This window comes from Sinohyriopsis cumingii, chromosome 1 (assembly GCF_028554795.1).
Source record: "Sinohyriopsis cumingii isolate HCF-2022 chromosome 1, ASM2855479v2, whole genome shotgun sequence".
Taxonomy (NCBI): domain Eukaryota; kingdom Metazoa; phylum Mollusca; class Bivalvia; order Unionida; family Unionidae; genus Sinohyriopsis; species Sinohyriopsis cumingii.
Window position 1 is genome coordinate 56,730,716 of NC_142961.1, and position 23,209 is coordinate 56,753,924.

The 23,209-nt window shown below is 34.3% G+C and overlaps 1 protein-coding gene across 2 annotated transcripts in view; it reads left to right on the forward strand.

Annotated features, from left to right (window-relative positions):
* Positions 1-23,209, forward strand: part of LOC149806913 (uncharacterized) — an 89,681-nt gene that overhangs the window by 61,141 nt on the left and 5,331 nt on the right. For both annotated transcript variants that reach the window (XM_089959620.1, XM_089959630.1), the window contains exon 9: positions 9,396-9,527. In XM_089959620.1, coding sequence (XP_089815746.1) covers positions 9,396-9,527 — 132 coding nt within the window. The remainder of the gene's footprint in view (positions 1-9,395; positions 9,528-23,209) is intronic.

A 23,209-nucleotide genomic window follows, 5' to 3' on the forward strand; every position in this document is an offset into this window, starting at 1 on the left:
GAATTGTGACAGTATCACAGACCCAAAGAAAAGAGCAATTCTTCATGATGCAAAATTACAACATTCTGTCTTGATGGGTTGATGGATTTTGAGGGGAATTTTTTAAATATTGCCTAAGAATGAATATTTTAGGAATTTGTTTAGTTCTAATGTAGAAGGAATAAAATAGGCAAGAAGTTTTCTTGTTTCTTCTGATTTAATCCAATTAAATGTATGTATGATTCAGAATCACCAGTTGCTTTGTATGTTGAACAAGTTGTTTTGGATTGGCTGTTTTGCCTGCATATGAACAGATGGTGAAATTCAGACTTCTGGGGGCCTTTTTTTATGGCTTATTGGACCCATGACTTTTACCACCATGAACCCTTTTCCTCCAAATCTCAGACGTAACCAAAATTGTGCACAAATTTGTCTGTCTGTATGATATTTGGACTGGTCTGCTTTATATCTAATGAGAGGAAGCTTAAAATCTTGACACAAACTATGGTTCTGAACCAGTAATTGTTTTACCAGAATAAACATTTGGTCTACAACATTCCACTTTTTCAGCTCTGTTTTTTAATGTGAGTATGATGTATACATTGCTTGGCATGATTGTTAAGCTACATGTCTTATTTTTTCTAAAACCAACAGTTTGTTTCTGTCATGAATTAATGTTGTTACAGAGGAAGGATATCACTGGGTACTTCATAATGCAAAAATTATGGCCATTGATCTTAATAAGTTACCAGGTATTTGTTGCTACTTTTGGCTAGGACATTACATTCAGAATAGATGTCTGTGTAACATGGAAGCAATGTGTATAACTTTTTTTTTCCAAAATTGAAACAAAGAAATGTCAGATGTTTTCTCTTAAATGATGTTTATAATAAAATAAAATTGTGTTAGAATAGTGATTTTGTTTAAAACTTCTCTTCAATTTACACTTAAGGAACTGTATGTACCTTCTTAAGTCTATATAAATGTAATAAATATGGAATAAAATAAGAAGGACAATGCAGGATTACTATTGTCCATCCTTTTATCCTTTTATGTAACAACTGCATGCTGCATATTGAGATGTTTTATTTGGTGTAATAACTCCACCTGTTGTGAACTTCGCTGTGCTGTGTGTAATGCATTAGGAGTTTTGTTAAGCATTTTCTGAAGAAACTGTTGTTTGTTTTTAACTTTGTCTTTTTTGTGTGACTGTTGCACTTTAAATGATAGAATCATTCTATTAACTGTTTCATCAGATGGGAATATATATATATATATATATATATATATATATATATATATATATATATATATATATATATATATATGGAAACTCAGGTAGTTAAATAGACCTTATTCCCTTGAGGCCCTCTACAAAAAAGTATATCATCAACAGATATATATATATAGATATATATAAAACTTCACTAATAAAACAACTTATGGTCTCTCCAACTTTGATAACACAGTATACAGAACATTTTGAGAGAGAGACACATACATCCACATGAAGTTGAGCTATTTGGTAGAGCTCCAGACACAGACAATACACACAATACACATTATTGGCTACAAAAATTTAAAGAGCTGCTGCAAAGCTGGCAACAACCAGAAGTGTCTTATGTCAAACTGGTTTCTTCAAACTTTGTCAAACACCCCTTTCTGCTCCAGTTGACTCAAACATAATAATGTAATTGCAAATGAAAACTCATGCACTTACCATTCGGAGTGATTCATTCATCAGTACACAATATTCCACAAGAAGATTTCCACATATCATATCATTGCACTTGTAATAGGAACACTTACCATATTTCCAGAACAGAAAATACAAGTTTTCATGAAGGTCATGAGTTAGAAATCTCCTCACAGTCATTACACACTTCGTTACAGCCGTATCCAGGATTGTACAGAAAAGTATCAAACCGTTCTTACCATAGCATGTCTTCCAAATTATAACTGATGAAAGTTAAAAGTTATCTGTATAAAAGATATTAATTACTTGTTGTATAAAAGATATTAATTACTTGTTGTATAAAAGATATTAATTACTTGCTTGTTGTATAAAAGATATTAATTACTTGTTGTATAAAAGATATTAATTACTTGTTGTATAAAAGATTTTAATTACTTGTTGTATAAAAGATATTAATTACTTGTTGTATAAAAGATTTTAATTACTTGTTGTATAAAAGATATTAATTACTTGTTGTATAAAAGATATTAATTACTTGTTGTATAAAAGATATTAATTACTTGTTGTTATTTTCATGTGACATCCATTGATTAAATGTGATAATACAGTAATAACATCAAATGTTTTTATGTTTCTATTTTGCCATGTGTAGAACTTGTCTATTTTGTTCAACAGGTTACCCCATTCCTGTCATTAAAATATTCAAAAGCTGCATAATTAAGTAGATTCCACTTTGATAATTATTCAGATTTTCAAAAAAAGAGTACAAAACTTTATGACCTTTATATAAAGTGAGAGGCAGTAATATTTTCTGATTAATACTAAATATGTTGAATCTGCTAATTAAATTGTAAAAATGGAGGGTTATTTTAATTTAATTGGAAAAAAAACTTGGATGAGAAAAGTAATCTCTGTCACTGTTTGTACCAAGTCCAGGAAAACCCAGTCACAGGTTCTGCCTCAAGGTGAGACAAATAATGTAACCCCTTGACTGGGATTTCCTTGTCTCAGTGCAGACCCCAACATAGATAATATTACCTTTAATGACATTTTTCTCTTATGAGAACATTTGTTGCTAAATTATCAAACAGTTTAATTTTTTTTATAAATATGTTATTTATATACATGTACCTGGACATGATAAATTGAAGTCACATACAAATGTAGACACTGTTATGCAAAAAACTGTGCCTATTCCCCTAAATATTCATCAGTCTGTTTAATTTCTGGATGAAGTGGTAGATGTATAGATATTCACAATGGGAGTCAAACATTTGTTAGAGAGGTCTCTGAATGCTCAACCTCGGTAGAACATTAGAAAAATAACAACTGTCAATGCAGTTTTCTTTAAAATGCTCAAGAAGTATAAGATGCTTGGTCAAAACTGGTCTGGTGGCTTTACATTGCAATACATTTTTTCCTCTTGTTTTGGTAGACACTGCTGAAGAAGCTTCACCCAAAACACAGCTTTGGTAAAACATGTCTGAAGAAACATTCATATAAAATTTTATCCAATTTCGACCAGCAGATTTGGAGATGAAAAAAGTACATTTCCACTTAGTTGCTTTCAAAGCATATAATTGCTATAGAAACAAAATAAAAAATGCAAGTTTGGTTGAACATGTCCTGAGGAATATCCATCCCTACAAGGTTTGATTGAAAACTGGCTCATAAATTTCAGAAAATTACATTTTTTTCACATGCTGCAATCCAAGGAGCAAGTTAACACAGGAGCCTGCTGAAAATTCGGTAGAATAACAAACATTCCTAGCAAGTTTTTTCAAGATTGGCTTGGTACTTTGTAAGATGTCAAAACTACATTTCCCACCTGGTGCTATGGAAACCAAATAGGAAACAATGAAAAAATTAAATCACATTGAAATGAAAACAACTTTAATTGGTAGAACATATCATATGGAACATATCTATGAAATTATGGTTGAGGATCGAGATTTTGGATAGGGTCAGAGTTACATTTTCAACCTGATTGCAATGGAAGCCACTCGATTGCTAGTTAAGCCCGAAAGAAAATGCAACTTTGGTTATGCGGAAAAGATGAAAAGAGCTTCTTTACATTGTAACTTAGGCAGATGTTTTGGTGTCAAGCAACCAGTCATTATAAGCAATTATCTCAGGTCTTTATGGCCACCAATCTTTAGCACAAATAGCACAGACAAATTTAAAATAGATCTGTTCAGGTTATGCGTGTGTGAGCTCTCACTCCTCTCGCAAAGAAATAAGTACTCTTGTTGTCAATTGTGGGATTTATGACTGTTGGTATGAGGTACAATAAAAAAAACCTAAAACAAAACAAAACACATACTTAGAACACAAGACGAACATAATACATAATATAACAAATACAATACACATTATATAACCCACCCACCGGCATTTATAATTTTATCACAAAAATAAAAACAATCCCTTACCAGACTCCCTTACCAGACTCGAAGAGTATTACTTTCCCGAAATATATTAACTTATTCAATCCCTTTGTCTTTCACTTGCGTGAAAGACAAATCTCCGCACTGCTCGAGGTGTTGTATGACTCTCTCTCTCTCTCTTTGAGTAGTCATTCCCTAGCCTTTTATTAGTATCGCAGAAAGGTGGTTTTCATATACGTGACACACGGGAATGATGCACTGCGATCAATCGCTCACTCGTTCGCTCACTCACAACAACCATGCACATTAGCACACGACGCAAGTCCCGGGTCACACATGAAAGGGATTAAGAAAGCATGTCACTTCATCTTGTTTGTTATCCCTATAAAAAATGTAAATGTGAAGATTTGGTGCCATTATTTGTGAAGAAAAGGAACATCTGACAATATGCAGAGATCTGTTGCCTCTCATGCTTATTCTATCACATATAACTTAATTAGAAACAACAGTGCCGATCTTAACATTAAGAAAATAATTTAGATATAACAAAACAAACTAATTATCTTTGTCTTCAATACATTCTTTGATTGTTAAAAGTTGTATACAGTGGAGCCTCGTTAATCCAGACTCCGTTTATCCGGAAACCTCGCTATCTGGACATAATTCAATGGGAACGGAATTCCTAAATGTTAATTTGCTCCGTTAATCAAGAAATCTGCGTTCGGATCCGGAAATCAAAATTGGGGACCAAAGTGTAAAATTACATTAAAACTTGTCTCGATAATCCGGAAATAATCTGTCCAAAAATAAGAAAATTCGAAAAATCGTATGTGAAAATACAATCAGAAGAATAATACATAAAACACAGTAGTGAAGCCCCTGAGAATCTATGGCCACTATCAATAACTAAGTAGCGTGACCATATTGTAACCAGCGATTGTATAAACAATGTCTGTTTTAGCTAGTCACCGACGGGGGTGTTAATAATTAAATAAACACACTGGGATCAAATCGTCCACGCTTTTTGACATAACATATGGTAAATAAATTAAAAGTGTCATTAAGCCTCTTTGTTGTTTACCAATTGTATGTAACAATCACAGTTTATTGTTTGCTGTGCAAATACAGTTGACATTTTTGAGCTGTGGACAGTATAGGGCTTCATTTTCGTATAAAATGGGGATTAGCAACTGTAAAATAGGACTTATAAACATGACTGCATTTTATTAGTTTACCATTACGCATTTAACTGGGAGATAACAGTTTGTATTCGTTGTACTTTTTACATATATTATGGTGACACCATCAAGCCTTTATAAATAAATAAATTTTTGATTTAATTTAACAATCCAGGGTATTGACTTCATTCCTGATCCCTTGCATAAATAACCTAAAAGGTCCCTCTCATGGATTTATTGACATAACAAAGTGCGGTCATCAAGAGAGGATTGGTGGTTGTGTTCTTCATGTCATTGTGTTGTTTTAATTATGATCATTGTCATGCTATAAAATATGATTTTGGTTTGAACTTTGTTGTTGTATTATTATTATGCTATTATTATACAACTTCCTTCTAGTGAATTTAGTTCCAAATTTGAGTAATTTTTTTAAACCATTCCTTACTTCCTCATGTCCAAGTTTTATGGTATTGCTTGGTTTGATACTATTATTGTCATATGCATGGTGTGATGGTATAAATTGTCATGTGCCTCTTATGATGGTATAAATTGTCATGTGCCAAGTGTGACACCATAATTGCCATGTGCCTGGTGTGATTCTATAATTGTTCTAGATATGATAGCATAATTGCAATGTGCCAGGTATGATGGCATAATTGTAATGTGCCAGGCATGATGGAATAATTGTCTTGAATTGAAATTCTGCTGCTGTTATTGTTGTTGTTGTGGGATTAACCTCCTTTTTCAGCACCAGTATAACTGGTAGAGGGAGAACCTAGAAAAACCCTGGGAAGAACCACTGACCTCTGGGAAGCTACTGGCAAGCTGTCTCACATACTCTTGAACTGAAATATCTATAAAAAAATTAGTTTTCCTCACTTTAAAATTTTTTCAGTCATATAACTATGATATCACTGGTCAACAGTGAAATCATTACTGACTTGAAAAGGCCCTAATCTGCAGTATTTTGGTGTGCCGAACACGAATATAACCGTGAAAAATTTATATTGGCTCTCGTTTTGAAGATATTCATATACCTCATTTTCTATGTTTCACTGTGTAAATTTCTCCAGTAGGACTGCAGCAACATCCGGAATAATGATGTAACATTGCTTAATACCATCATGCTCACATCATCCACAGTTGATTGCATCATTTTCTGATGCAATGCAATACTAATGCCATGCGGCTGCTGAAGTAAGTTGACGTCAGCAGTGTACTATACATGTGTAGGCCTATTATACTAATGCCAGGCGGCTGCTGAAGCTGACGTAAGCAGTGTACTATATAAAGCCCAATCAGATAGGTTCAGCATTTAAAATATTTTAGACGTTGTGCGAGACAGTTCAAGCTACTGTTACATAAAACTTATTATTTTATCCATTTACGTACAATAAAGAACAGTAATGCCTCGAAAGTGTGTTAATACCGCGGACAATTTTTGCTATATTTGTGGGGAAGTGACATTTGCCAACCAGAAGAAAAGTATCAATTCTCAAGTGAAGAAGGCATATCATCTTTACTTCGGATGCAAGGTTGGTGACCAAGACAAGCCTTGGGCTCCGCATATATGCTGTGCTACATGTACAACACAGCTTTCACAGTGGTTGAATTGCAAAAGGTCATCAATGCCGTTTGCAGTCCCAATGGTGTGGAGAGAGCCAAGCAACCACCTAAATGACTGTTACTTCTGCTTGGTTCCTCCTCTTTCCGGCGGAATAACGAAGCGAAAGAAGTCGAGAATAGTCTACCCAAACATTCCGTCTGCATTGAGACCAGTTCCACATGGTGAGGGACTTCCTATTCCAGAACCTCCAGCAGAATATTCTCTTGATTCATCTGACGAAGACAAAGGTGAGTCGACCTGTTCTTCTCCTGGTCCATCAGCATGCAGTGATCCAGATTTTCACTGTGGTGCATCATCAACCCCACACAGAATAACACAGGAAGAACTAAATGACCTGATTCGTGATTTGGACTTATCAAAGAACAAGGCAGAATTGCTAGGATCAAGACTCCAACAATGGAATCTTCTAGAAGAAGATGTCACAATTACTGCATATCGAAAGCGCCACCAGCAATTGGAGCCTTTCTTCAGAAAGGAAAGTAATCTGATATTCTGTTCCGATATTGAGGGCCTCATGAATGCTTTAAAAATCACTCATGACCCACAAGAATGGAGACTATTTGTGGACTCTTCGAAACTGAGTCTCAAGGCTGTGCTTTTGCACAATGGAAACATTCTTCCATCTATTCCAGTAGCGTATGCTGTCCACATGAAAGAGACATACGATAACTTAAGGCAGCTACTGAATTCCATTGAGTATAACAAGTACAGCTGGCACCTCTGTGGTGATTTGAAGGTAGTTGCCCTTTTAATGGGACTGCAGCAAGGATATACAAAATACATGTGTTTCTTATGCGAGTGGGATAGCTGAGCAAGGGAAATGCACTACATGAGGAAGGAATGGACTCACAGGCAGAATGTAGCCATTGGAGAGAAGAATATCCAACACCCAGCTCTGGTTGAGGCTCAGAAAATCTTGCTACCACCCCTTCACATCAAACTAGGTTTGATGAAGAACTTCGTGAAAGCCATTGACCGGACTTTGCCAGCATTCCGATACCTGCATGAAAAATTCCCTCGACTCAGCGAAGCAAAGATTAAAGAGGGAGTTTTTGTGGGTCCTCAGATTCGAGAGCTTTTCAAAGATGACCGGTTCAACAACTTGCTGGAAGGTGACGCGAAACAAGCATGGAATGCTTTTCGCCTAGTTTCTACAAACTTCCTCGGAAATGTTAGGGCAGAAAACTATAAGGAACTAGTAGAAGACATGTTGATGAAGTATAAGAAACTTGGCTGCAATATGTCTCTAAAGATTCACTTCCTTCATTCCCATTTGGATTTCTTTCCTAGCAACTGTGGTATTGTTAGTGATGAACACGGCGAACGTTTTCATCAAGATATCGCAACAATGGAACAAAGATACCAGGGAAAATGGTCCACTACAATGCTGGCTGACTACTGCTGGACACTCCTCAGAGATGCTCCCGAACAGCTGTACAAGAGACAGGCGAAGAAATCTAAGATGTAGTCAATGACTTGATTTTTTATAGGTAGGCTATTACAGTTGACCTTTTACTATTGGAATGCATTTCGTTATGTAAACATTAATTTCTTGCAGATTACAAAAAAACTAGAGCCAATTTTGCAATTTGACTGTCATATTCGTGTTCAGCACATAAAAATTGATAAGAATTGACTAATTTTATTTCAGTAACATGACTTTTGTAAAAATTTGTTGTCCAGTGTATGTGCAGAGTAGCAGTTTAGACTGATGTATTGCACTGGGGCATCATGCCACAAACAGATAGCATGATGTCCCACCCAGTCACATTATCCTGACACCATGCCAACCAGTCCTAACACTGAGCTCTTAATGTTGAGCACTTTGCATTATAGTTAATTATGACTACACTTTTTTTAATTCTGTTGTTCTGCAACTGACTTCATACATATGGTAAATTCATTTGTTTTCATGGGTGTCAATTTATATGAATGCACATTCATGATCTTTTCATTCAGTTGTAGATGTGCCTTGGATATATATCTTTGCCTTTTCTTTAAAATTTGAAAAAACTTTATGTTTTTTAACTGTGTTGTTGGAACAATGAAGCATCAAAACATCGTTCACAATTTTGGTGCACCTTTAAAGACAATGAATTTAGACTAATTTTTTTCACATACAGCTAAACCTGTCCTAAAGGTGAGCTTTCCTTGACAGTCGCCTGTTCACAGTGGCCATTCTAATTTACCCCCAGCAAATTTCCTACATAAATGTCCTTTATGTAACAGTTACCTGCCTTCGGTGGTCAGCAGCCAGCTGTTTCCAAACCAAACAGTGGTTTCTCCCTGCCTTAATTAAGTGGTCACTAGAGCATACCTGTTCACTCTATGTAAGCTGAGATTTTGCTTCATGAGAAAGGATTTGTTAAGATAAAGGATTATCATGTGAATAGATGTGCAAGCATTTCTTATCTCACATATACTCATAACTTCAGTCACGTTGACAGGATGATTAAAAGGTGTTAATATGTTTAACTGTACATGTTGGATTTTGTTACTCTCTGATCATTTCATTTTTAAATTTGCAGGTATGTCTAATGTGTCGTTGGACACAACTCCCTCATTTCAAGTTGACCAGAACACATATCAAATATTGATGGACATGGGCTGCAAACCAGATATAATACAGAGAGTATTGACGAAGCATCAAAACAAGAGACGTAAGACTCTTTTACAGTCAGTGTATGTCAATGTTCTTACATGATCCAGCTAGTTACAACTTGTTTAATACATACAATTTTTGTTATATAATTAGTTGCAAATGCTGTCTTGAGCACATGTTCTTCATGCAGAAAAACTATTTTTTGTTTGCTTTTAGTATATTGATCATGTTAAAAGATGAGGATTATGCATGGTTTGCAATGTGAAGACATTTGCCAGCATACTCAGGATAAACTAAATTGAACTAATGTTCTTCATGCTTGGGCTCAAACCCATCCCCATTGATCCTGGAAACATTTGCATACAGCAAAGTGTGCATGATCTGTATACTTTGTATCATGCAGAGTGGTACCCATTGAACTTAAAATTTGTATTGTAATATTATGTACAAATCCATGGCCATGATGATGCAGAATTGGATTGTTAAAACACAGAAACCATTTTGCCTAGGATTTATACTGGATTTTGCTTGTCAAGTAAGATATCAACAAATTTTGGGGTTTAGTCAGTGGCAGATATCTGATTTTGCTAGAAAGCATTTTGTATGAAAATTTGTTATTTATGCATGATTGAATTTCCATTTCATACTGAGCAAATCCATGAGACGATCCAAGTTTGATGAAATTTGATGACTCTCCTGATTACCTCTTGGTTGCCACAACAACAAGCCCTATTTGTATTTTGACTCTTTCCAATATTATCTAATTTAATATAGGATTAAATGAACATGGTTGAGTTTTTTCGATGTGTAAATTTTACCTAATCACTCACAAAGTAAATAAAGTTTATGTAAACTTTGTGAGTGATTATGTAAAATTTATGCATTGATAAATACCCAACCATGATCATTTAATCCTTATAATTCCAATTAACTTCCTTCCTAACATCAGATCAGGGGATACCAACAAAACATTCACTTTTATGTACATTGAGGTTTTCTTTCATTAGCCTCTCAACTGCGATAGAATACATAACCCTATCTTTGCTAGCCAAGATTCATCAATTCTTTATACAGTGATACTGGGTTGAATGTCATAGTGGGTCATGCCAGTGATATACTGTTGTGATCGTTATTTTAATATATAAAAAAATGGTTGTTGCTGTTAAACTAGGAATATTCCTTCTTTTTTTTAAATTACGCTTGCGTATGGCATGTGTTGTTACTTTCTACACATTTTGGTCTTTTGAAAGCAAAATCATGTCTATTTTTAGTGTCATCCCTTGGTTGACATATGACCCTGACCTTTAATAACCACTGATGTAACATGTTGTTGAGGTAAAATGCAATAATTTCTGAAGATTGGCTTAGACCTACAATATGCCTTCTTTGGCAAAAGGGGTGAGTGTTGGAGTGCAGAAAGGTCTGTACAATTATTTTGTTTGAACTTCTAATGATCGATTTTATGCTGTGGCTTGTCATTTTTGATCAGAAATCACAGGAGTGGGTGGGTGGGAGCTTGTTATTATTATTAGGTTGTAAGGCGTTGATATAGATAAAACTTCACATCAAATGATCTGGTAAGAGGGAACCAAAAGTAGTTCACAGAATTTATCGATGTGTAAAAAATTCCAGATCAGTATCACATGACCGTTTACATCCAATCAAAACATAGAAAACGCAGTCAATTCATTAAAATTGGAATTTATATATATATATATATATATGTACATGGAACCCCGCTATAACACAATAATTGGCACCCAAAGAATTGGATCACGTTGATAGCAAGGTCACATTAATGTGGGATTTTACAGTATTTTACTTTTTTCAGATAACAACTCATGTCTAATGTATATAATGAATAGGGTATCAACACTGTTTACTAACATGCCGTCATGGCATGCAGTTCATCCATAATGCATGTAATTCCATTGAAAAATTGCACACAGATTTACAATATTCAATAATTTTGTCCCATAATTATTGTGTCTGAATTCAGCGTCTAATATATAGCATTAATAGAGTATTAACACCATTTACTTGCCATCTGATATCGTACTGTCTAGGCTTGCAATTAATCCATAATGCAATTCCATTGCAAAATTGCATACATATTTAAACTATTCAATAATTTTATCACAGATCATTGTGTGTCTGAATTCAGTGGGAAAAATTAACAGCAAAATTAGGTTTAGAAAGACAAAGCACGTGTACAGTTCATTCTGTTTCAGGGTCTATGAACAATGTCTGTACAAATTTCATACTGCTAACATTTTCTCATATGTGTTTCCATGTACATTTATCCATTGTAAATTTCCAATAATTAACTTTTGTACACTGATTTGTTTGAATGGCTACAGCAAGAATAATTAACAATCAACTCATGCTTTCACTGTGCATATAACTTTTACTTCAGATTTTGTGAATATCGAAAGAAACGTGTGAAAACTACTATAATAATCATTGCATAAAGTGTAGAGAATGACTTGCATTTGTGAACTTGCTTTTCCATAATGGTAAAATAATTTTATAAAAAATAGAAAATTAATAATGAGTTCATAAGCAAACACCATACACATGTAAAAACCAAGAACCAAGTGCAGTTGGCCTTCAATAGTCACTAGTCACTTTTATAAAAAAATTTAAGCTGAACGCATGTACAATTTCATACCCTTTCAATTTCCAGCTAATAAAGCAGACATTATTCACTGGTCAACTGATTGCTTCTAATAACACTGCCAAGCCCAGCAAACATGTTGGCAGCTTTTATTTTTGATGTTTATGTTGGCTATTGTTTGAGCAACAATTGTACACAGAATTAATTGAAGACAATCACAAAGACAACTTACTGGCTTTACTCATGGATCAGTAATAAGTAACATTTCCAATAATGTTGTTTTTTGGCATAACACTTAAAGAACCTGGTGAAATTCTTAAATTTCAGAAGCTACGCCACGATCATATTATATTAAAATTCATATGTGAACTCTTCCCCAAAATGATAATAAATGTTTTATAAACTATTTATTGTACTTTTTACAAAAATATTTTTTCCCGGTACAAGAAAAATGCACATACATGTATTTAAAATTTCAGGAACCATGTCATGATCATATTACATTCGAATTCATACACGATCTCTTCCCCAAAATGATAATAAATTTTTTATACACTATTTCACATACAATGAACCCCCAAATTTATTTTTCATGTGCAAATGAATATAAAAATGTTGGGAGCCACGCCATGACCATGTTATATCCAAATTAACATTATTGCAGGGCGTGTTGTGGTTGGGTCACACTGTATATATACCTAACTTTGTGGATGGCTGCAGTATTATGCCATGGAAGAAAGCTTTAAATATTTTAGCTTTTTTTACATCACCATCTTTCAGCAATGTTCATGAATGTTTGCTCTTGTGGTGAGGAAGCAAGCTAATTTTCTTTTAACTCATTAACCCCTGGTGCCACATTTACATAGCAGGAGTTAGTAGCCTACTGCCAAGCTCTGTAGCATCAAGGTCATGTATGACACACTAAAGCGGGTGGTATTATAGAAAGGTAGACAGATCTAAGGCAGACCAGTCTGAACTGCACACAGACAGGTGAACCTCTGCTAAAAGTAGGATAAGGTGGGCATTTGGAATAGAGTGGTCTCAGTAAGAAAATGATGGGTCTGTTAAGCAACAACACCCACCCCCCTTACAAAAACCTCTTACCCTTCTAGTCATGCGTGAGCAAAATAACCAATGGAAAACAATTTTTCTAACACAACTAGGCATTAGGCTAATGGAAAATCTCTTGGAGGTCGATGTATTGGGATGTATTCAGAACTAGCCCCCCAAATGTGTTTCCTACTCACATTTCAGGCGAAAATGACAAAAACCTCCATGGGTTAATGAGTTAATGATAATAATAATAATAATAATAATGATCTTATTTAAAGAGGGTAACACAATTAGCTAAGAACTAATCTACCCTGAGGCCCTCATGTGAAGGAATTTATTTATTTAGCTGCATCTCTGAAGCCAGTGGATAGTTTGATTTTTGAAGAAAGAAATAGAGTGGGCATTTCAAATTAATTGGTGCATTTTGATGATGTAACCAAATTTGAATATTCCTTGCATATTTAATCACTTGTGGATCAACATTGCACATAAATTCCAAATTTAGCCATTCCATGACTAATTTGTAAAAAAAAATCCAAAATCCTTTTTAACTCATTAATCCCTGGCCCACATTTACATGGCAGGAGTTAGTAGCCTACTGCCAAGCTCTGTAGTGTCAAGGTCATGTAAGATACACTAAAGTGGGTGGTGTTATAGAAAGGTAGACAGATGTAGCTCTACAATGATGCCAAATACTTTGGATATTTTAGTTGCACTCCAAAATACAGAGGGAAAAACCTAATATTTGGACCTTTTTTTTTTCCATCCAAAATTCACCCATGGTTGGAATTCGATTTTGTTTCCTGATTTTAGACTTTTTGGCCTCGGATCTAAGGCATACCAGTCTGAACTGCACACAGACAGGTGAACCTTTGCAAAAAGTAGGACAAGGTGGGCATTTGGAATAAAAAGTGGTCTCGATACAAAAATGATGGGTCCATTATGCAAAACAATAAAAGAACTCCAACTTTTACCCTTCTGCTCATACACGAGCAAAATAACCAATGGAAAATGATGTTTCTAACACAGCTAGGCATTAGGCTAATGGAAAATCTCTTGGAAGTTTATGTATTAAGTTATATTCAGAAATAGCCCCCAAGATGTGTTTCCTGCTCGCATTTCAGGCATTTCTCCCTGAAAGGCACAGGAAACTATTTTATAACAGTTACATACAACCCTATTTGGACTACTGTAGTACAGTATGGGGTAATTCAAATGATAAAAACATAGCAAAGCTGGCACATCTTCAAAAAAGAGCATTTGGGCTAATATCAATCCAGAAAGAAAGCAAGGAAAGTTTAGCTGGTAGGTTAAAAATATTACCTATTAAAGACCGAATCTGTTTGAGAAAAGCCAAATTAATGTACAGGATATCTCAGAATAGTGCTCCTGAATATTTACAATCACTATTCCAGTATAGGCTACCTGGTAATACTCCCCACCTGCGATCCATGTCAACCAAACAGTATAAAATTCCCAAACCAAATAAGGAGTTATTTAAAAAAAGTTTCCAATACTCTGGAACTCTGCTCTGGAATAGTATTCCAGCTGAGATTAGAAATGCCCACTCTATTTCCTTCTTCCAAACCCAATATATCCAGTGGCTTCAGAGATGCAGCTTAAATAAATGAATTCCTTTCTAACACTTTTACTAAGAGACTCAATATCATCTACAGATCTCTATGCAAATGACACAACATTGTCAGACATCCAAAACACAAAGAATGAACTCAAAAATTTCTTTACAGAATGCCCTAAACAAACTGGAAATCTGGTGCATGATGATGCAATGGCATGGTGGTAAATACTGGTAAAACTAAAATATTACTTTTCTCAACATGGCAGAAAAGGACAAATTTTAATAGTGATGAACTATGTCTGACATGGAAGGATACAAATTTGCAAATGGTCTGTCATGATAGACTACTTGGTGTTCTGGTAGATAATAACCTATCATGGACTGAACATATCAAACATATCAGTAAAAAAGTATCAATTCAAGTTTATGGCTTCTCAGTAGGATAAGACATTTTCTTCCTGAAAGGCACAGAAAACTATTTTATAACAGTTACATACAACCCTATTTAGACTACTGTTATACAGTATGGAGTAATTCAGATGATAAAAAAAGAGCAAAGCTGGCACATCTTCAAAAAAGAGCATTTGGGCTAATATCAATCAAGAAAGAAAGCAAGAAAAATTTAGCTGTAAGTTAAAAATATTACCTATTAAACACCGAATCTGTTTGAGAAAAGCCAAATTAATGTACTGGATATCCCATAATAGTGCTCCTGAATATTTACATTCATTATTCCAGTATAGGCTTCCTGGTAATACTCCCCACCTGCGATTCATATCTACCAAACAGTATAAAATTCCCATACCAAATAAGGAGTTATTTTAAAAAAGTTTCCAGTACTCTGGAACTTTGCTATGGAATAGTATTCCAGTTGAGATTAGAAATACCCACTCTATTTCCTTCTTCCAAACCCAGTATATCCAGTGGCTTCAGAGATGCAGCTAAAATAAATAAATTCCTTTGTATGAGGGCCTCATGGTAGATTAGTTCTTAGCTAATTGTGTTAATCTCTTTAAATAAGGTCATTAATGTTATTATTTTGAAAGCTATTTCTGAATACATCCTAAAACACCAACTTCCAGTTGATCTTGCAATAACATATTGCCTAGTTGTGTTAGCAACATCGTTTTTCATTGGCTATTTGGCTCGCGCATGAGCAGAAGGGTAAAAGCTGGAGTTCTTTTTTTCTTCCTTTTTTTTCCTTTTGCTTAACAAACCCATTATTTTTTTATCGAGACCACTCTTTATTCCAAATGTCCATCTTATCCTACTTTTTGCAAAGGTTCATCTGTCTCTTTGCAGTTCATACCTGTCTGCCTTAGATCTGAGACCAGAATGTCTAAAATCCGGACACAAAATTGGATTCCGACTATGAGCTAATTTTGTGTAGAAAAAAATCGGGTCCAAAAAATGAGTTTTTTCCCTCTGTATTTTGTAGTGCAACTAGAAATCCCAGATATTTGGTATCATTGTAGAGCTACATCTGTCTACCTTGTAGGCTACTACCTCCTGCCACATAAACTTGTCACCAGGGGTTAATGTGTTAAGGTACTAGGTGCAAACATTATTAGTGTTCAGTTGTAATATCATTTATAAAGACAGTTTTGACTAGGGTTGGGAAAATATGAAAATTCTATACAGAAGCATTGTATATCATATCTAACAATGAATTACATAAAAAGAAACAATTATCTGATCAGAAACAGAATCATTTGTTCAGAGACAAAAGTCAACAGATTAATTCACAGAAGACATAGGGGGATTAACTCTATAAGTAAAGTGTGTAAGCAGTTGCACCAGCTTCAGTAGATAACAGTTTGGTGTGTGGAATGTAATCACCATAATATCAAGGAGAAAAAAAGCAACAAACATCACAAGCCTTAAACACTATCATTTGAATCCCAGAAATGATTCTCAATTGATGGTTTAATAGACAAAGACCTAATTCACTCCCCAGGCAATACAGATTCACTCTAAAGACAAACAGTATACATGAACACTACCTTAACTTCGACTCTACAGTGGCAATTCAGAACATGTACATTAACCTGGTTTACTATCTATAACATATGTCACTATATGCTTGACTTGCCATATTTACAAACTAGTAGCCAGACTCCATATTTTTGTTCTTTGTGTGTTTGTTTTTTATTAGAATAATTTTTACAGTCTGAGTGGTCGTTGTTACAAATGATTACATAAAGGTAATTGGTGTCTGTCTGTGTCATTGTTACAAGGATATAATAAAGGTTGCTGGAGTTTATCCCAGTTTTTGCAATGCAGTTATTCATTGCAGTGTCAAAATGCATATTTTGCTAAGACATTGTGGTTGCCAGTCACATTCAGCATGTAGTCACTCATGACAGAGTGTTTATATACAGAAAAAATGATCCATGCATTATGATTGTGGTCTTCAATGACAGATGGTCACTTATTGCAGAGGTCACTCATAACAGGTTTTACAGTGTCATCAGGATTTTCGATTGGTTCAGTAATGAATGAGATGCATGCATATTAATGAAGTGTTCTTGCATCTGGCTAACTGACCTTGTTACCACTTTGGAGGCCAGATTTCTGACCTGATTCTAAACAGATTTGAACTATAAACCTTCTTTCATCAAACTTGTTGTTGTTGTCAGGTTTAATGCCATTTTTCAGCACACGATCGGCTATGCATGGCAGCCAATATTAATGGTGGAGTAAGACCCCGGGAAGAACCACCCACCTACGACAAGCTACTGGCAAGCTTTCTCACATACCCACATTGGCCAAATCCTAGACTCGAATCCATGCAGACAGAGGTGAGATGTCAGTGATCCATAACGGAGAGCTCTTTAGACCACTCAGCCACTCAGGGCCCCCTATTTCATCAAGCTCTTGGATGAGTTCAGTAATAAGTGAAATCTACACATATTAATGAGATGATTTTGCATCTGATTGGCCAAGCTGGAGGCAATATTTCTGATCTGATATTGTGTCAAGATATGATACGTGTATAGCATTGAGATCTTGAACTGTATCAGTGATGAGCAAGATTCATGAATATTTATAACTTTACATGTTTTTGGCTGAGCTTATTTAGGTAACCATTCTGGAAGTTATAATAATTCTTATTTAAATTTGATCAGAATTGAAATATGGGCTTATATAATCAAAATCTTAGGCACTTTGAAAGTAAGTGGGAGCCGTGCATATTAATGAGGTGCTCTTGCATCTGATTGGCTGACCTTGTTACCACTCTTGAAGCTGTATTTTTGATCTGGTAACACATTAACCCCTAGGGTTTTTTGTCGTTTTTGTCTGAAATTCAAGTAGGAAACACATTTTGAAAGCTACATCTGAACACATCCTAAAACACCAACTTCCAGGTGATCATGCAATAACATACTGCCTATTTGTGCTAGAAACATTGTTTTTCATTGGCTATTTGGCTTGCGCATGAGCAGAAGGGTAAAAGTTGGATTTTTTAATAATAAAAAAATTTTTTTTTTTTTCCTTTTGCTTAACAGACACATTATTTTCGTATCGAGACCACTTTTTATTCCAAATGCCCATCTTATCCTACTTTTTGCAAAGGTTCATCTGTCTCTTTGCAGTTCATACCTGTCTGCCTTAGATCTGAGACCAGAAAGTCTAAAATCCTGACAAAATCGGACTCCGACTACGAGCTAATTTTGGGCAGAAAAAAATCGGGTCCAAAAAATGAGTTTTTTTCCTCTGTATTTTGTAGTGCAACTAGAAATCCCAGATTATTTGGTATCATTGTAGAGCTAAATCTGTCTACCTTTCTATAATACCACCCAATTTAGTGTATCATACATGACCATGACGCTACAGAGCTCGGCAGTAGGCTACTACCTCCTGCCACTTAAACTCTTCACCCGGGGCCCCGAGTGGCCGAGTGGTGTAAAGTGCTCTCTGTTACGGATCACTGCCATCTCACCTCTGTCTGCGTGGGTTCGAGTCCAGGATTCGGCAAATGTGGATATGTGAGAAAGCATGCCAGAAGCTTCTCGTGGGTCGGTGGTTCTTCCCAGGGTTTTGCCGGGTTTTTCCTCCACCATTAATACTGGCCGCCATGCATAGCCTATCGTGTGCTGAAAAATGGCGTTAAACCCCACAACAACAACAACAACAACAACAACAACTCTTCACCCTGAGGGGTTAATATGTTAATAGGTTTTTTATCATCAAGCTCTGGATGACTTAAATGCTGCACATGTTAGCTATGTTTTTATTTTCATCAAGAATTTTAATCAAGATATAGTAAAACTGAGGTAAAATCAACATGATACAACAATTATGACACAGTTTACATAGGCTGTGTTCTTACGATACTGTATAAACCTGTTTAGTGAAATTGTCAGCTGTTATGTAAGCCATATAAGCCATATTCAGCCCACATGGGACACTTGTTTGGATCTGCACTACAGACACAAATGTTTTACAGACAAATTTTTTTCCATTGTCTGTTCAGAAAAACAACAATGATGATTATTATTCTTGATATAGTTCAAGTTAAATATTCCATACATTCAGCTGAAAATAATTTTACACAGCAATATAGATATGTATCTATCATAAAACATTAACATTTTATATTTGAAGATCACAGGTACATGTATTGGCATATTAATTTTAAAATTAACTAAGGTAATATTTATTTAGTATGTCTTTAACTTCACTTCTTTCAATAACATTGGTTCTTTCCTCCAGTGTTAGAATTTTATTCTTTTTTGGTTCTGTCATTGTTACAATCAATCAATGATCAGTTATAATAAACAACTGTAGCGGTTTTTATCAGACTTTGGGTAAATATGGCACACACACACACACATATATATATATATATATATATATATATATATATATATATATATATATATATATATATATATATATATATATATATGAATGAAAAAATGAAACCAAAGGACATAATGAACTAATCTAGAAATATAATAAATTTATTTAGCAGCAACAGCCAAAAACACCATCCACCATTGACATAAATGTATTAATTCTATAAACAATGCTGTTGCTGGCTACACTTAGGTGAACAGATAATACCTTGGTGTGGGTTGTATTCACAGTAACATATAAAAGCAATAAATAAGACAACCCATTAACAAGGATAATCAGATCTGGAAAACTGATTCTCACTTGATTAAAGTTGAGGACAAATGCCTTAATCACACTAGGCATTATAGACTCCAGAAACAAATGATGTACTCAATGGCTACATTGAATTCCTTTAAAAAGATTTTTTATTGTAAAAAATATCAGCATTGTGTGGGTTTTCACAACAGATAAATAATACATGTATAAGCTTTTAAACCATGACCATTCCTTTTAAGAGAGAATGATTAATCTCAGTCTGTATTCCTACACCTTTTGCACTACAGTGGCGGCGAACAACATGTGTTTTAGTCTCATTCACATTCCATAACAAATGACTACCTGCTTGACCTATGAAATTTTTGAAGTGTTTTTTTCTTTCTTGTTTACAACAGTCTTTTTATGTTAAATAGTTTTTAAAAATAAGCAACACCAACATGTACAATATGTGACCAGTTTTGCTTTATTGCTTCATCAGTCAGAATTCAAATTATTGTTTACATCAATAATAAATACATTTGATTTCTAAGAGATTAACATTATAAACAAAATGACATAAACAAGGTGATATCATTAACTTGAACCATTCTGAGATGTTCTAGCTAGTCTCATACCTGTTAAATCTCACACCATTAGGAAAAACTCACGATTTTTTGAGTCATTCTATGCCTGCCTCCTGATTTCATAATATCTCCCAATTTTTGCAGAGAACCTCTGATTATTAGATTATGTCTGTCAATTTTCATTTCTACTTTTTTTTTAAAATCCTACACAAATAGATATATCTTATGCACTCCAGAAGCCATGTTCTGTTTTATCACCTGTGAAGTGTTGTGACATAATTATTGTCACACTGCAAATAATTTTTTCTTCAGCAAATAGTGTTAAGTTTAAACATTATTCACATTAATTTTAAATTTTGTAAACCTACAAAATACTAAAATCAGAAAACAAACCACACAAAAAATAAACTACAGAAATAAAATTGCCAGCACTTAATTTCAATCCCAAGAAATCACTGTGAATGCTGTAGCATCTCCATTCCCATCAAAGAAACTTAGATGAGTGAACACCTGACATTGCTGTACTGTATATACAAATGTTAATTGCCATGATTAAATTAAAAGAAGAAATGAAGAAACATATCACACAGCTTATGTGCCCTCAGAATATAATTCAAAATTATATATTAATTAATAAACAATGTTAAATGCCTTTTGAGTTCAGAATACTGAAATAAGGTGGGATAAAAAAAAACACATGAAAATGAGTTGCCACATGTACTCTAGCTTCAGATGGCGTATTTAAGTATTGCTAGTTACAACAAAATAGGTCATGAATTATTTGCCAATCAGTTGCTTGTGTTTACATAACACACTGTAGAACATGAGTTCTTTGAATTATGTTGGAGGGGCAGTCCTTCTCACAAGATACACTGCAGTTGCAATGATAAGGAATAAATGTTAAAAAGTTGCACTTACTTATTTACTTATGACTAACTTTTAGCTTTTGTGCAGTTTGAACACATCTGAGCAGAATATCTAAGGAGGGCACACCCTGGGGGAAAATAAGGCATGTCACAGTAGAAATGGCATGTCCTTTGAGAATGTCACATGTAATGGACACAGTAGATTGGTCAATATTTAGTGAAAAAGAGGCTAAAAAATGCTGCAAAAAACTACAGATTTTAGGTCCCAATTTCTCGATTTGTTTGTTCAGTTTCCCTACTTGGCTTTTGAAACGTTGTCAGGTATCTAGTCTTAAATGCATATATAACATGCAAAAAATGAAATATTAAAAGGTTCATGAAACTGGATCATTAAGATACACATATCTTTACTGAAACTATAACAAGGAAACATATATGAAGAGATATTTTTTATATTTCCCTTTAAATATGAATAATTTATTGGTTATTTAATAATTTATGAATTTATTAGTGAATGAAGATTACATATACTCTTAGATTTAGAAATGTTTAAATGTCTGCCAGTGTCAAAATGCTGAATTTTATTTATATATATATATATATATATATATATATATATATATATATATCTCTTTCCAATCATGTTCTATTACAGAATGTTCTAATGTTGAATTATGTCCCCTTTTACAATTATTGTCATAATTAAAGCAACAAACTAAACAAACTTTGTTATTTATTTATATATCAGAAAATTTTATTCGTTATTATTTAAAATGTTAATATTTACTTATAATTGGATGCCAATTTGGTAGGTGAATCGCATATTAATAATTGATCTTTTCTGGTCCGGTTCTGATTGAGTTATTGCCCTTTTCAATTAGTATTACATCTTCACTAATGCGTGTCTAGTAACCAAGATACTGATTAGGAAACCATTCAATATATTCTGATGCAATTTAGTGTGTATATTGTCCCATAGACCAGGATAATCCTTGATCATAGGTTTTGACTCATCTACATTTTGAATAATTAAGGTCCATGATTGTTAACTAAATAATGTAATAGACAATTCACCTTTTAAATCGCAAGCAATTATGTATATGAATTTGCAGATTATTTTACAATTTTAACAATAAAAACTGCATCGCTTTTAAAATTTTACATATTGACACCTCTGAGTTACTCTGTCATTGTGACTAGAGTATGAAATAGAGACAAGATAAGAAATGTTTGGTTATCAATTCACATGATACCCCTTTAAGCAATTCTTCCTCATGAAGCAAATAATTAGTATGAATAGACTGAGCAATCACTGTAGAAATTTGCCAGTGATCACTTAATTCAGGGAGGAACCATTGTTTGGTTAAGATACACCTGGCTGCTGGGCATGGAAGGCAGGTGACCATTACATGCAGGACATTTATATACAAAATTTGCTGGGGATGGGTGGGGAATTAGAATGACCATTGTGAACAGGTGACCGCTGAGGTGATGGTTAGGACATGCTTGACTGTACCTTGTAAAACTTTAGTGTTTGCAGGTCCAATTGTAACATTGTTACTACCTTTTTCCTTTAGTATTATATTTTCACAACAGCCATTTCTTGTAATCATTGTAATCAGCATAGCCTAGGAACCATTCAGTGTATGGTATTTCAATGCACTCTGTGCCATTTCTTTATAGCCCTAGATGTGCCCTATTGGATTTTGACTAATTGAATCCATTTTGGATATTGCTAAGACCATTGGTAATTAATTTTATATCTTCACATGGTATGTTGCATGTAATTAGCAAAGCTCAAGAACCATTCAAACATTCTTATGCAATTTGGTATGAACATTGTCTTGTAGACTTACATGCTTCTTTGATGGGTTTGTTGTCGATTTGCTGGATTTAAATCAAATTAGATGGCTTCAGGATGCTGAGACCTTGTGTGCTTCTGGT